At 44.4% G+C, this 16,687-nt stretch overlaps 1 protein-coding gene across 1 annotated transcript in view; it reads left to right on the top strand.

Annotated features, from left to right (window-relative positions):
• The window catches only part of CDH4 (cadherin 4), a 417,701-nt gene that overhangs the window by 317,623 nt on the left and 83,391 nt on the right, over positions 1–16,687 (top strand). Inside the window, exons 5-6 of the mRNA XM_053993112.1 lie at positions 4,508–4,663; positions 12,652–12,796. Coding sequence (XP_053849087.1) covers positions 4,508–4,663; positions 12,652–12,796 — 301 coding nt within the window. The remainder of the gene's footprint in view (positions 1–4,507; positions 4,664–12,651; positions 12,797–16,687) is intronic.

Below are 16,687 nucleotides of genomic sequence, written 5' to 3'. Positions count from 1 at the left end.
GGGCCTCCAGGCATTTTCTTTACTGATCTCTAAACAGTCTCCATTGGAACACTTTTTTTCCTGGCAGTGTCGTGCTCCAAAAGCTGTATAATTCATGGTCTCACTGGTGCCCTCCAATCTGCTGACCACATAGCTTTGCATACTCTGTACCACCCCTGCTCCTGGCATTGCAGGGATCTCTGGTGGTTTCTGTCACTGCCAGGACAAGGGAGGAGGGCTTGTGAATTCAAACCCCTGCAGCAAGGAAGGGCAGTGCTGAGGGCACAAGGGTGTGGATCAACAGAAGAAAAACAGTGATAAAATCTGGTACCTTAGAGGAGCTCACCGCTTGAAATTCTCTTCACCAGTAAAGTTTGTGGGAATGGTTTAGCTACCCAGTAAATCCTGACGGAGATGCACAACCCCTAAGATGTTATCTGTAAAATCAGGATGCAAACACTGCTTTTCTCTCTAGATGTGACGCTGAGGAGAGGCCAGCTTGGAAGGGTTTAGCTCTGTGTTGTCTCAAGAGTTGCAACATTCATTTTCAAACATTTTTGTTATTAGATCAGAACCTGCAGTAGAAAATCCCCATCTTGTGAAATTGCACCATTTCTCCTGTTTCTGGGATTGCTTTGTAGAAACAAGGGCTGAGTCGGAGTCCAGATGTTCTGGTTCTGAGTTGCAAACATTGCAGTGTTTTGGGTGATGCCTCAATGATGTGAGCTCCAACCAGTCACTGCTGGGCTGCAAGGCCACCCTGTCCTTGCTGGCCGCAGCCAAGCAGAGGGATGGCAACTCCAGAGAGGTGCCTGGCTCTGCTGCAGGCTCCCTCTGGGGCTTTGGTGGCTGATCCCACAGTTTCCAGATGGCCCATTTGTATCTGTCAGAGTTGGTGAGGGTTCCTGCATGGAAAATGCTACCTGTGTTCCTGAGGTAGGATAGGAACAAGGGACTGCATCTTCCAACATAAATTGCCTTTTGATCTGGGACATTTTCCCTCACCGGTGTATCAATCCACTCCAAGCTCCATCCCGGAGGGGCTTTTTAGAGCATAAAAGCTGCTTTGCAAGCAAATTCCTTTTATGACAGTCATCAGCCATCATCATTCATCCTGCTCACATCATCATATGCAGAGTTGTATCATGCCAGGCACCGGAGAAGCTCAAAGCTCCAAGGGTTCTCCGAGTAAAAAATGTATAAATGCAGCTAAGGAAAACCATCCCTCTGCCATCTGTTCTATAACCCAGAGCCCTGCATACCTCTTGACTGCATTATAAAAGGAGAGATTAATGAAAGGAAAATTCATGTGTATGTTCTCCAGTCAGAAGATTATCATATGGATCTGTTACCATCTTCATACTTCCCAGACTAAATGAAGGAAAAAGTAACACCCTTCTGAACCAGTAAATTCCCCCAACCTGTAATTTTTACTCCTGATTTAGTGAGCTCCTTGGGAATAGAGAGGGCTTTATTACTATTATTATTATTATTATTATTATTATTATTATTATTATGGTAAACTGCTCCGGGAACAGTTTCAACAAAAGAAGTAAACCTTGCATTGTGTTCAGATAATGTTCTTAACTTCTCAACAAGATTTAATAAATTGCACCCTGGGAATTAGGCAAATGAAACCCTTGGTCAAAATGTTAAAGGATTACTGAAAAAATCTTTTTTTAAAAAATTTTTAATCTCATTAAGAGTGCTAAAATTATATGCTCCAATATAAAAAGCATGTGTGTGATAAATATCTCCTTGGTAGTAAAATGTACTATGCTTCATTGTCAATGGTCTTTGCAACTTTATGTGACAAGTGCTGCTTCTTACATTGTTTTTCTTCTGAACACTTCACACCCTTGTATTTTTTCTGGAAATGGATTTAAGTATAGGTAGCAGGCAAACCCTTGTGCTATGATTGCAATTAACAGCAAATTACGAGTCTTTGCTGAATATTTGCAGTATATTTCTCCCATCTTTGTTTTGCTCAATGCAGTATAATTAGCTCATGGATTTCTCTGGGTATAATTGGCTGTGGGTCTTATGATATATTTCATCTCCTAGATCTGCAATGATTTACATACAGACAGCTTAGACCCTATTAATGCTAATAAAAGTGCTGCAAGGACATCCTATAGCGTGCACTTTATTAAACTGTACATAGCTTTCTTCGAGAGCTTCTGTTTATCTGCGTTTCCCAAAAATAAAATATAGTGCCTTTAGCACTGAATATTTAAATCCAGGCTCCTTTTCCCTGTTTCTCTCTCTCTCTATGCATTTCTAATGCTTCTATCACAATGGGATCTGGGTACTATATGCAACAGGAAATAGAGCAGAAAAATGTCCACTAACAGGCTCTTCCCTTCTGTGATTTGGGTTAAAACTGCTCCCATTTTGGTTCCCTGGAGTGTCTGCTTGGCTCTTTGGCATTTGTGCTCAAGCACAGCCATAGCTGAACCAGGCTGGGGCTGAGTAGAAGTGCAAAATACCTTTGTTGGGTTGTTTTGGGTTTTTTCCACCTTTTTTAAGGGTAAATTTACATTGCAGTTTGTTTGGAGCTGTGCACACATACACTGATGAAGACATACAGCTGTGTCCCCCACATTACCCTTTTTAATTTGTAAGGTGGGAACTCCACCCTGGCTCAAAGCTGGAGGTCCAGCTGTGTCTTCCTGTTCTCACTTACCTTAAGCTGGCTCCAGATGTGGATGGAGCGGGTTGGAGCTTGAACTCCCTGGTGTGAGCTGTGCATGTGCACAGACATTGCCACCAGCTCCATTTCCAGCCCTTCCCTCTGGCAGGGCAGAGCTGACCTTCTGAAAATCGAGACTGTGATCTTCAGCTGTCAAACTGGTGACAATGCTGTCACTGAAACCACAGTTGTGCAAGCAGTGCTTGATTTTCCTATACCCTTCCTCACCCACAGATTTGCTAATGAAAGTTGGATTCATGGCTTGTCTACTTGGATCTTTCTACCAAATACCTGCTAGCCCCACCTGGGCAAATAAACCTGGACAAATCCTCCTGTGCAGCATGAGGGCACTTTCAGTGTCCCCAGGCCCTCTTTTAAGTGACTAAGCCCAGTCAGTTTTCCTCAGTACTAACAGTGTAACAAGCAGTGAATCCTTTGGAGAGAAGACAAATGGAACTGTGTCTATTTCCTGACCTGCAGCTCCAGCGACGTAGGTCAATCCTGGCAGTGTCTGTAATAACTGACATGATTAGCCATTAGCAGGAGCAGGCAGTTTGGTGGGTGAAGTACAAAGAAAACAGTGTACAAACTTGGTAATGATCTGGACAAAGGTATCAAAGGAGATTCTGGGAGCCAGGGATCTGATATTGCCCTGCACCGACACGTTCAGCGTCTTGTCAGCCTCCTGTGTCAGGAGAGGAAGGAATAGCAGAGGGTCACATATGGGAGGAGTGTGCAGCAGCCCACAGCCCCATCTCAATTCCTTTGCTTGACAAGCAAAGCCTCCTCTTCCCTTGGGAAATGACCTTCTCTCCCCAAATCCAGGCTGTGTGGGGGACACAGGATCCCCCTGAGTTCACTCAGGCCCCTCCAAGGGTGCAGCTGCTGTAGCAGAGATGCCAACGTGCATTCAGCTACGAGGGCTCTATTATCTTCCCACCACTTCGTTGTACTCATAGACCTGTTAGGGAAAAATTTATGCACATCGCTTTTTACAGTGCCAAGACACTTTGTGATGGTGCAGGGGGTGGTAATTTATTTGTACCTTGCACTTTCTTTCAGGAATAGTCATGCTGTTGCAAGAACTTCTTTCAGCATTTGATCAGAAAATTAAATTTGTGTTTAAAGAGATAGTCAGGGTTGCTAGGACAACATATTAACCTCCCTTCTTTTTTTCCTCAGCTCTGTATCCAAGGTTCATGGAACTTGCTGTGCTGTACTCGGCTTGCAGTGTTGTTCTAAGGTGCAGGAGGGAAGGGCTTTCAGAAACAGTGTCCAAAATGTGCTTTTCCTCAACAAATAATCACATGAAATGGTAACATCCCACTGGGCATTCCCAGCCTGGCCTTGTCAAGCCAGCAGGTTTGGACAAAGAGGAGCAAACAGCCTCATTCTTTGAATTTCATGGGAGTATTTGTGTGCACAGTCACCAGGACTGAGAATACAATGGGAGAGCTTGCAGACAGCATTTTCAGAAATGATTAATGGCTGAGAGACTCTGGGTATGGCTTAAAAATTTGGACACTTTAAGGAGACCAGGGTTTCATTAATATGTAAACAGTGGGTTTTGTGCATTTTAGGCTCTTCCACATCTCAGTTGAAAAGTCACAATTTCAATGATTTCTCATGAATTAAAAAGGAGCAAAATAGCTGAAACTATGTGGAATGTACTTTTCATGGCTTTTCACCAAATCTTTGGCATTCAGCTCCCTTGTCAGGACTGACAGTGGTATTACATCTCTGCAGCCTTCAGGCTCAGATCTTTTAAAGCTGCTTAAACATCCATATGGCTTTTGTCCAGAACTTATGGATTCTTGTCTCTGTTATTTCCTCCAGATCCGTTCCGATAAGGACAAGGAGATCCATATCAGATACAGCATCACTGGAGTGGGAGCCGACCAGCCGCCCATGGAGGTCTTCAACATTGACCCTGTGTCTGGCAGGATGTACGTGACACGCCCGATGGACAGGGAGGAAAGAGCTTCCTACCACGTGAGCATCAAACATCCTGACCTTCAGCTGGGCTCACAAGCTCAAAGCAGAATTGCTGGGTTCAAGAAGGGACACGCTAGATCAGCCAAAGTGCTGGTTGGTGGCAGCTGAACGTGAGCCAGCGTGTGCCCAGGTGGCCAGGAAGGCCAATGGCACCTGGCCTGTATCAGCAGCAGTGTGGCCAGCAGGACCAGGGCAGTGATTGTCCCCCTGTGCTGGGCACTGGTGAGGCCACTCCTCAAATCTGGGGTTAGTTTTGGGCCCCTCACCACAAGAAGAACATTGAGCATGTCCAGGGAAGGGTGGTGGAGCTGGAGAAGGGTGGAGAGAGTGAGTTTGATGAGGAGCAGCTGAAGGAGCTGTGGGGGGATCAGCCTGGAGAAAAGGAGGCTCAGGGGAGACCTGGCTTATGACTCCCTGGAAGGAGGTTGTAGCCACATGAGGGTTGGTCTCTTCTCCCAAGTAACAAGTGACAGAACAAGAGGAAATGGCCTCAAGTTGTGCCAGGAGAGATTGAGGTTGGATGTCAGGAAAAACTTCTTCACCAAAAGGGCTGTCCAGCCCTGGCACAGGCTGCCCGGGGCAGTGGTGAAGTTACCATCCCTGGAGAGATTTAAAAGCCCTGTAGATGTGGTACTTGGGGACATGGTTGAGTGATGGGCTTGGCAGTGCTGGGGAAACAGTTGGACTTGATCTGAGAGGGCTTTTCCAACCTAAACAGTTCTGTGATTACATGAAAGTGGAGATAAACTGATGTCTTTTTCAGACACAGAGTCATTTGTTTAAAATGGTGCAACTTCACACTGCTTGTTAAATCCATGCAAATTTATGTGTAGACTGAACCACCCAAAACCATGAGAAGCCAGTCACTACATTAGCATGTCTTGGGAAATTACTAATTTAAGAATCATTACTGCATCTAAACATGCAATAATTGCTATAGTCATTTTTCACTTTAATTCACCGGGAGATGTTCAGGCAGTATGATGGGGGTGTGTCAGATAGGTTTTTAAATACACAGATAGGCTAATATTAAATATCAGGGAATTAATTAAGATTAATTACACTCAAACGTGATGGTGCCTCTTGCTATCCTAGTTCATAAAATGCTCTACCTGCAGAATGCTCACAGTGTAATTGATTGCTATGTTTTGATATAAATCCCAGCTCCTCTATTGCACAATGTAATTGCACAGCAGATCCAGTCCCACAAATTGCTAAAAGAATAGGTTGCCCCTTGCATGATAGCCCTGCAAAATTTCAAACATTTTCTGCATCTGCGCTCTAGCTGTCTGCTGGAGTGGTTGTGAAAGGCTGTTTCATGGATTGCTATCAGCCTTAGCCCATCTCCTGGCGTGGTAATAGCCCTTCCCAGGGATGCTGTAATGTCAGCGGAGCGCATGGGTCACTTCCAGTGACACCACAGCCCGAACTGCGCCGCCAGAGATGCACATTCTGTCAGCTTTATCAGGTATCCAGTTAGCCATGTTGACACAGCTTCTGGGCTGGGGTGGAAAGATAAAGAAAATAGATTACCTCTTTAGTTGGGTGGAAAAAGAGATTTCCCCTGGGTAAAAGGAGATCTGAAGAAAAATTATTTTATACTCCGTGAACAAGAACAATTATTTTGTTTGTTGTGCCTAGGAAAATATGAAGAGAGGTTGTTTTGGAGAAGAAATATTTGAGATAAAGTGTGTGTCATCTCAGTGTTGTTGATATTGTTTCAGCAGTGCCAGGTTATTATAACAGTCTAGTCAATAATAAAAAAGTTAAGACTTTTGATGGAGCCGCTGTGATGTCTGTGATCAGACACTCGCAGTCAAAAACATTAGATGAAGCAGAATTTGTCCTCCATCCTAACAAACCCCGTGCCCCTTAAAAATGAACTGAACCTACCAGTCACAGTGAATTCAGCAAATTGAATTCTTGCCTTGCCAAAGATGATGGGATGAATCTGCCTTGCACATACCACAGGATTTCCAGCCTTTGCTGTTCCTCACAGGAACCTTGAATAGTGGCATCCATATATAAATAAGCATATTCATACTCTAAAGGTTACAAGAAGATGTATTTTATGGAGAGAATAACTGATAAGTATGTTATGAGACCTTATAGACAGGAATACTGAATGATATAAAAATCTTCATTAGGAGAATAGTAGAAGATGATGAAGAACATTTTAAGTTGTGTCTGTAAATGACCTTTAGATCCTTCAGCCTCAGCAGCAATGGACTGATGATTTCTTGAACCATCAGTTGTTCATTTACTAACCCTTTACAAAGCCTTTATAAATACACCATGCACAAAGCAATGACCCAAACACTGGAGCAGAAATTTACAGTAGGAATGAACAGTGCTGGAAACAAGAAAAAATTTGGTCCATTTCCAGAAAGAAAATAAATTCCAAAGTCTTGGCTAGTGGAGGGTTTGAAGAAGTCAATGAATTTATGCCACTTCATAGAGCCCAGTCTCTAGCTGATAGGAAAGGCAACAGGTAGCCAGGTTTGAACTGAGTGCTGGAAGAGCAGTGACTGAGGTGTAGCTTGGATGTGAACTGGAGAGCTTGTCCACCTTTAAACTTGTTTGAGATCTGGTGTAGTTTCCTTTAGCTTGAATTAGTAGCTTTGCTCTTTAGCTGGGGTGGAGAATGTCAGTGGAGCTGCAAGGCACCACTGGTCCCTCTGACCCAGCAGGACATGGGTTCCATGTCTGATGCAGCCTTGTGTTCCAGCTGAAGGTGGGTGCATTTACACAGCTTCAGGATTTCTGCAGCCCCCAAAAAACCCAAATCTTTTAAGTATCTCTGTCACTCTCGAGTGTTGTCCTTGCTGCTTTTGTTCCCAGGTAATCTAAAAACTAATTATAAAAGAAAGAACAATAATTTGCAAGTCTTTGTAAGGCTACATATCAAGAGTTCTGTTTCATTAACTCACACATTTTCAACACATATTTTCTTATGCATAATTATCTGTGTTGCTTCAGGACTACCATTTTTAAAATACTAGTGTTTTAGCACTCCCTGCATTCAGCAAGCCATTTGTCTGATGAAACCTGCCTCGTTCCCTAAGGTGAAACAGATTTTTTTCTAATTAGATCAGGAGTTCTGCAGCAGAACTTCCCCTGTTTTTGTGATCATTCTTGAACTTTTAGGGAGGATCATTCCGAGCTTGAGTTATGCAGAGATGTATGTGCCTCTGGGACTCACAGCCCCTGCCCAGGTGCTGTGTGTGCTGGTGATGGCAAGTTCAGCTGTATTTTGGCCTCATCTGTTTGTGTCTGCGCTCCAAACCAGAGCACAAACTCTCCAGGGACCTCGCAGACATCCCAGATGCAGAGTCAGCTGAAAATACGAGCAGAGAAAAGCAAAAAGGGCTCTGCAGCCACTTAACCAACCCCATGTTGTGGTGTGGAACTGCACAGGTGGCATTGAGTGATGCCCTGGGAGCCACCCTGGCATCATTAGTGCCATGGGACACACAGCCATAGGACACACAGCCATAAGACACACATCTGCAGGACACACAGCCATGGGACACACAGCCATGGGACACACAGCCATAGGACACACAGCCATGGGACACACATCTGCAGGATAGACAGACACATTCCCCACATTTTCTCTACTGTCTCACTGTGGCAGGCGTGTGCTGCATCTCCCCTTGCAGTCAGCCCCTGAAGTGCTCACTGCATGCCAAGGAAGTTTCAGCAGGTAGGAATATTTAATATGCATGAGTTCTCTTGGCCTTATTTAGCTGCGCTCCCCAAGTCCCGTTTGTGCTGCTGACAGAATTAGTGGCTCTGAATGTCTTTTCTGATCCAGACACCAGTTTCATATTAAGCTGCAGTTAGGCCTGGCAAGTACAAGGGTTAGAAAATTGGTAGCTTCGTTTTCCAAGACGTTTTTCAAGCTCTGTTTTCAAAAGACATCAGCATAAACATGTCAGTAAGTAATCATTGCTTATGACACTCAAGTAATATGCATTATAAGGAAACTTTGAAGCAAGTCCTAATCCAGTTCCAGACACATGTGTGCACTGTCAGCTTCAGGCTGATGAAATACTCCCTCAGAAATGGCTGGAGCAGAACAGGTGGGTTATAGACTGACAAAGAGTTGTTTTAAATGCAAAGGAACAAAACAATTTTACTGCAAATTAAGGGATACAAGAGCTAATTCCAGTATTTTGAACCATGTTGAATAATGCCAGCCATTTGTGTCACAGTGCTCTAAACTGAACTTTTAATCACAATTAAGAGCACACAAATTAGGCGTGACATTGTATGCTTATTGCTTAAAGGCTCTGTCACTGATTGATAATGTATATTTGTATTAGTAGTATTAGTGCCTAAGTAATATTCATATTTAACACAATTCACTGTGTTGACTTTGACTAACTACCTTCAGATACCACGAGCCTCCAGTGTAATCAATAATCATGATACCAAATCATTTGTATGCCAACAGCTACATTTACACTGGAAACTGTCAGTAGGAAAACCTCAGAGACCTGTGGTAGCTGCTGCTGAATATGATAGCAATAATTGTCACACTTTTAAACAATATTTGTTAAAGAATATTTAAGCTCCTTGGCTGGTACAGCAGAGTGATGCATCAGCTAGAGATTAGTTGGCTATGTGTATTAATTTTTCAGAATCCGTTGCAAGGTATTTAATTTGATTTTATTCCTTCTTCACTCCTGTCATGTTCTCCCTCTTGGGGAAAATGTAAATATTTCAAACTAACTTTATAAATGTTTCTTAACTGTTTCTTCAGCCAGCCTCCAGCTCCCATTTGAATACTTGTGCATGCCCCATGTCTGGCACGTGTCCTGTGGCCCAGGTGATGCTCACTGACCTTTCACTGGTGTGTTTTCCAGCTCAAAATGATGTGTGTGTCTGATGGAGCTCGACCATCACCTTTTGTGCCTTGCCCATTGCTACAAAGCACTCCCATGCATCTGTTTTTCATCCCCTCCATCACTTTAACACCAAAATTGAGGTGGCAGAGGTGGCCTGGTCACAGGTGGCCACAGAGCACCACATGGGCTCTGACTGTGTCTCGCAGAAATGAGCTCCATCTCAGCCATTGAGGAGTGGCTCCAGAACAAAGTGTGTTGTCCAGCTTGAGGATGCCTCATGAATACCAAAAGTAGGACAAGAGAATGGGGGAGAAGATGAATTAAAGAAGGGAAATGTACTATAGATCTGCCTTGGAGATCCAGCCAGTTTCCCAGCAGACAGATTGATGCCCTGGAGCCCCTCCTTCCTTGGCTCTCTCTGCTGAGGATGGTCTCTAATGAGGAATTGTCTCTTAACAAGGAATGGTTTGTAGCAGGAAGAGCTCCCATTGAGTTGAAATTCAACCCTGTGGCTCAGGACCCCTTTTCCCTTTACCATGGCTGGCACTGACCACAGAGAAGCAGCGTGTTGTGGGAGATACAGAGGCGTTGGCTCATGAGAGTTGTTCAGAGAGAACGGGCAGAGAAAAGCAATGCGAAAAAGCACAAAAGGAAAAAAGTAAAAATGTTCACCGAAGCCAGGCCAAAAAAAGGAGCAGGAGAGAGGATGTCGTCTTCCTGGCACTGCAGATGCTGAGTCAGGACACCAGTGACCACACCAGTGTGCCCAGCACTGCCCTGGCTCCCATGGCTTAGCCCGGTGGTGGTGCTGGGCTCAGGACACTTGAGCATGTCACCACAGGTTTGATGAGATTCCTGCAGTCTTGCTCATTGAATTTTTTTGCCTTGAGTGCAGGCAGTAATGCGCTGATGGGTACATGTGCTCAGTGAGTGCAACAAGCAGATAGATGTGCATTGCTGAGAAATCCCTTACTCCTGGAGATTTCAAACAAAAGCCATCGAATGTAATTAAAAATTTGCAGGGGGAGAGTCAGATCTGAGGGGGGAGATACCAGCTTTGCTCTCTGCTTTATCTCTGAATGGAACCATTTCCGCTGCTGGAAATGCTGTAAGAGAGAGCCCAGTGCTGCCTCAGTTTGAAGATAATAACTTTAATTTTAGCTCTGAATTACTTTTTTTCAAAGACAGTCTGACCTCTGACTGTAAAGTTATTGAATTGCTACATCTGACATGATGAGGGATAGCTCAACAGGTGGTAGCCAAAGCAGTTCCTATGTAGGAAAGAAATGCAGATATTAAGAGCATTGCAAGTCGTGAAACACAAATGGTACATCCTGTATTGAAAGCAAAGCTGGACTTCAGACTTTAAAGAAAACGTGCTGCTTAATTTCCTTTGGAAAAAAAAAGTGTTTTTCTCCCAGCTCATTTCATGTGGCAGTTTGTTCTCTTTGCTTGATTAAATGTTAATCCAGCCCATCCTGACGGTGTGCAGTTCCTTTTGTTAAACTCTGGACTTCTGAGCACCATACATGAAGGGGAAAGTTGCATCAATCACCAGCACAGTGAGAGTGAAAGACAGAAACCAGGGCTAATGCAATTAGCACATTTATTTGTCATGCATCAGAGGAGCCAGAGACCTCCCTGTAAAGTCAGCTCTGAGTCCCAGCAGCAGCCTGTTGGTGTAGGGAACTGCTGGGAGGGACCAGAGGCCTCCATCCCACTGGATGGCAGAGCTGGTGTGTCCCCTGTCCTTCAGCCCCACTCTCCCAGCCAGCCCTGGCACAAACAGGTTGCCCAGAGGAGCTGTGCCTGTCCCATCCCTGCAAGTGTTCAAGCACAGGTTGGATGGAGCTTGGAGCACCCTGGTCTGGTGGAAGGTTCCCTGCCTGTGACAGAGGCTTGGAACTAGATGAGCTTTAAGGTCTTTTCCAGCCCAGCCCATTGTGTGATTCTGTGACTCTGTGGAGCTGATGTCCTCCGAAGCCTTGGCTCCTCAGCCCGCCAGCCCTGTGGGATGTCACACCGTCCCGAGTGCCATCCCCAGTTCTCGTGGCAGGGTGGAGGTTCAGCAGTGCTCACAGGGGCTGAAATGAAGAGGGATGGTGGCCAAGGTCTGCAGCACTCAGAGGCAGGCAGTGCCTCCCCAGTGCCAGCCAGGTTGGGGGCCGTGCAGCTCTTCCCTCGCTGTCGGAGTTCTCCCGACGCCGGCGCCGGTGGCGCGTTCAGCCACACGCCATTTAGAGTAGCCATCTGTTCCCTTTAATGAGAAAGCTATCCATTTTTTTCACCTGGTTACTGATTGTTCCAGACTATTGTGATTGCTTCGTTTTATTAATTACTCATTTTGACATGCTGTATCTGTCTCTTTTGTTCAGAAAACAGATGCTCTTGTTTCTGGGCATTATTACTGATGGTTATTGCTAATAAGATAAAGCTGCAGTTCCAGTTTAACTGAGGGCTTAACACTGTGCCTCTGGTTATTGAAATGCCTCAGCACTGGGTATTTTATTCAAGCCTGAGGAAATTGCATTCTTAGTGCCATGGGGGCTCCCATTATTTGAAGGAAAGGGAATTCTTAAATGTCTTTTGGTGCGCAGAGCAATGGGGTTGGTAGCTGTTGCTGTTCCTGGAGACCATGATTAAACAAAGAATAAACATTACTAAGATCATGGTGAAATCTCTTCACTTACTAATCCCTAGTATTATGGGTGTGAAACGCTGCAGATTCCCATAAGAAACTTCTCACTCAAAATCATTTCCTCACTTTATTTAGAACTAAGCAAAATTTGCTTTTCAGATTGTCAGACGAGGTTCAATATGTCTTAAAAATTAAATAGAGTGGTCTGTGAGCTGTGAAGGGGATAGGATAGCATCACTACACCAGAGTTGAAGTGTTTCCACTGACAATCACTGTTTCAAAATATTATTTCAATGTTATATTAAGCTCTGAAAAACTGTCTGTGAGTCGAGTGTAGATGGAAACGATGTCAGTGCTTTCTGCTGGAATTAGATACTGGCTCCATTCAATTTTGAGAAAGTATTTATGATGTACAGTCAATCTTTGCGAAACAGTCTCTCATTCTGCAACAAATCCAGTTGCTGATATTGTGCTTTCATTGTGCTCATTCCCAGCTCCGGGCTCATGCGGTGGATATGAATGGAAACAAGGTGGAGAATCCTATTGACCTTTACATCTATGTGATTGATATGAATGACAACAGGCCGGAGTTCATCAACCAAGTCTATAATGGATCTGTTGATGAAGGCTCTAAACCAGGTACAGTTGAAAAAAAAGTCTCAAAGTTTCACAGATTTTCAGCCATTCATCTGGGTGGTGGCTTGGGCTCTGCTGGGAACACAGGGATTGAGGGAGAGGTTTGCTCTTGCTGGCTGTTGGCGGAAGACTGATGGAGCTGAGAACAATCCCATTGTGTCTCTTTTTCTGGATGAAGAGAAAGTGCAGACTTGGGATGGAGGGAACCTGGGTCTGGTGGTCCCTTCCTGGCTGTGGGATTTGTAAAAGCAGCAGTTTTGTAGAGTAATGCTCTGTAGCACCATTCTCATACACTCACTGCACACATACAGGGCTGTTATTCTAATTACAGAGCACTGAAAGCCAGCCTGGCTGTGGCCTTTCCCTGACCCTGTGTCTGAAATGCTCAATATCCTCCTCCTTGATATTTAATTCAGTCATTTGCCAACTCAATATCTGGCATCCTGTCAGGCTCCAAAGAAGGCTCTGTCTCAAGAAAACACTTTCTTACTTGGGACCTGATGGAAACCTGCAGAAGTGGGAATATTCACATTGAAATTGCAGGCTCATCCTGTCCCCACAAACTTTTCTAACAGAGGGTAAAATGGGGAAAAACCTGAAGTTGAATTTCAGGAAATTTATGGGTGAAAAATCAGTGAGGGTGTAGGCTGTATGGGGAATAGTGATGATTTTTACATGAGCACATTTATATGCTTGGAAGAAACAGAGCTGTAAAGGTCTTTAATGTTCTATTTCCAACTCTACTGCTGATCTGTTATTTAAGTGTGGTGTAACCCTGCAGTTTCCAGTACAGGAGCAGGGTTGGTTTTGCTCATTGCTGAGTGTAACTACAATGAACGTATCCATTCTTTGAACATAAATTGTTCTGTGTCGCCAGTACAATTGGAAGCCTCCTGAAATCAGAGGGTGTTTTTTCCTAGATTGTCTCCTTGGTTGTTTGCCAGCTGAGGGGTTAAATACCCCGTGACTTTGGTTTGTGTCAGCAAACATTTATCACGGCGGCTCCGCTGCCGGAGGTGTGACAGGGAAGTCTCCGGTGGGCACTGTTTTTAACAAGGTGATTCACAGTCGTGATTGATTGTCTTCCAGCACAGTGAGGGACAGGCAGCTGTGGGGGACACGTGGTGGGGACAGAACGTGGCATTATTTCGGAGCAAAGAATAGCTACAGCTCCCTTTCTGATTCCTTTGAGTGGTGATGTCCCAGCTTCAAAGTCCTGATCCTGGTTCTGCTTGGAGGAGGGAACGGGAGAAGTCCCTGAGCTGACAGCTCTGATGACATCTTCCCAGAAAATTTTTCCAGCTTTCATTTGGAGGCCACTTTGGGGCATATAAAGGTTTGAAGATTGACACATTTCCATAGCAAATCAAATTTCTTACATCTTATTCGAGGACAGATCAATATTCAAAGTGTTCCCAAATGTTTTAACTAGCTCTGTTCATCTGTCAAAGAAGCAGTAAATTGCATCCTCTTCTTGTCTGAAATCCAGATAAGCCTTTGAGCTATTAAATAGAACAGGATAATTTGCCTACAAAATACTTGTGCCTCTGCTTCTAGCAGTGTTTTTTGGTATTCTCTATCCCAGGCTGGAGTGCTTGCCTTTAAGGCAGGAAGGTAGAAAGCAATCTGTTCTTATTCAAAAGCAATTACATTTGTCTTTGATGTGTTTGTTGGGTTTTTTTTCCTCTCTTTCCTGTTTAATCGGTATTCTTTTAAAGGTTTATATTAGTATTGAATTTCTCTTCCTTGCTTTTGTTGAGCCTCCTAGGAATTTGGGTATCACAGGCCCTCATTCTGTGTGCTTGGCAAGAAACATGATCTTGTGCCTTTGAGAAAATGATAGAGAGGTCATGGAGTTAAAGGGAATATCTGCATGCTCCTCCTTTGCCTCAAAATGATGTGTCCCTCTTCTGTGCAGAGACAAATGTAGACAATGTATTTAGCTAAGGGTAGATCTTGCAAATATTTAGAAACTTTTTATTGGTTTGAAGATACCTCAGAATATTGTAACAACTAAGGGAGGTACCACACCAGCCATTGCAAGAGAAGAAATACGTTTCCAGAATTCATGATTATTTCTGGCAGCGGTTGAGAAATGAAAGACATTGCATATTCTCTGAGGTAACAGCAAAATTTGTTCAGTACTGATTCAACAGTAAGTTAGATATGTATATGCATCTATAAAAATATATCTGCATATGTGTGAATATCCATGCTTCAAGCAAACCAAAAAATCTTGTTATATGTTACAGGAGTTCAGCATTCATTTTCCTCTGCTCAGTGCTGCTGAACCATGCCTGAGGAGTGAAAATGCTTCCCTGGATATCCTGTGCAATTGTTATTTTTCACATCTTCCATATGCCCATTTATAATGGCTGTGATTAAAAATGCAGGATTACTTGATTACGACAGTATCTGCAATGTTCTTAATTTTGCACACCTCTGATGAGAGATATTAGACTATCCCAAATAAATGCTGGCGCTGAGGGCAGATAGAATGAGCAGCCAATGGCTGTTTGAAGTCAGTCGGAATTTTGCCCAGATTTAATTAAAAAAAAAAAAAAAAACCCAGATAAAAAAAGGATATATGGAGCTTGAGCTCTACCCATGGAAATTGTGCAGAGCAAGACCATCACAAATGTGCTGTTGAGCAGAGGCTGAGCAGGGCACTCAGTGACCTTGAGCTGCAGGGAAAGCCCCAGTAAGGCTTCAGTGGGATCAGTAGAGCAGATCCCGTTCCAGTGAGCAGGAAAGGGCCCTGAGGTGCTGTCCAGCACTCCCGGGGTCCAGGCTGGAGCAGAGGCAGGGCTGTGTGTGCACAGCAGGCAGGGCTGTCCCTCCACAGGGGTCTGGGACGTGGTGACCATCCTGGTCCCTGCTTGGGGCCGGGATGTGGTGACCTGGAACAGAGAGTGTCGCCTCATCTCTGAGCCTGGCAGGGAGCTGCAGTGTGTGTGCCAGGCCAGGGCAGGGCAGGGAGAGTGGCCAAGTAAGATTTGACCTACTGACCCAACAGTGAACAAGCCAAAAGAGGGTGGAGTGAACCAAGGAAAGGGAATGCAGAAGGAGGCGTGTTCCAGACTGCAGCACGGTGTGACGCTGCTGGGAGCTCAGCCTCCCACAGCAGCAAGTTTGCTTTAGCCTGGAATGCAAATATACAAAACTGTCCAAGAGCTGGAAGAATTGGCAGCGACGTGAAGAGACTCATTAGACAGTCTGATGGGGTTTAAGTGAAGGGGCTTCCCAGCCTGCAGAGCACTCAGCCTGGGTTCCCAAGGAGCGTGCTCTCTGCAAGTCACCTTGAAGCAACCCTTGACAGGAATAGAAAAGAAATCATCAAGTATTATTAATTATAATAGGTTGTTGTTGCTGGTTAAGGTTATAATAACTTAATTGAAATAGTGTCTTGAGCCATAGCATAGTGTTCTTGAAATCAGGAGCTCACTTTTGGTGAAGTTCTCTGTAGTGAGAACTGGCCCCTGAACATCCTCAGATGTGCTGGCTCTTAAACATCTCCTTTCTTTTCTGATACTCTCTGGAAAAACAGTCTAATGCATTGCTAGCTTATCTAGCCTCAGGTCAAGTAGCTGGGCAATTTAAAATATGTAAAAGCAGACCCTTCCAGAAATGCAGAACAGGAGTAGCGATGCAGGATTTCCTTTTCCACAGGACCATCTTTCTTCCTCACTCTCCCCCTCCACGCGTTGTTTTGATTTAACGCGCCACTGCTTGAAAGTGTATCTTAAAAGACCGTATTTTACTCATGTTGAATAATGTTCTGCCTCTTTGAACTTTGCCTCTGTGTGAAGAACACAGCCAAGTTTTAAAAATGCAGCTGCAAGCTGGAGCTGAAATTCCCCTGCTCCCTCTGGCAGCCTTAATCAGCAGAGCTCT

Source organism: Vidua macroura, chromosome 17 (genome assembly GCF_024509145.1).
Source record: "Vidua macroura isolate BioBank_ID:100142 chromosome 17, ASM2450914v1, whole genome shotgun sequence".
Taxonomy (NCBI): Eukaryota; Metazoa; Chordata; class Aves; order Passeriformes; family Viduidae; genus Vidua; species Vidua macroura.
The sequence above is the reverse complement of the archived record's forward strand: the minus strand, read 5'-3'. Positions and strand labels throughout refer to the sequence as shown.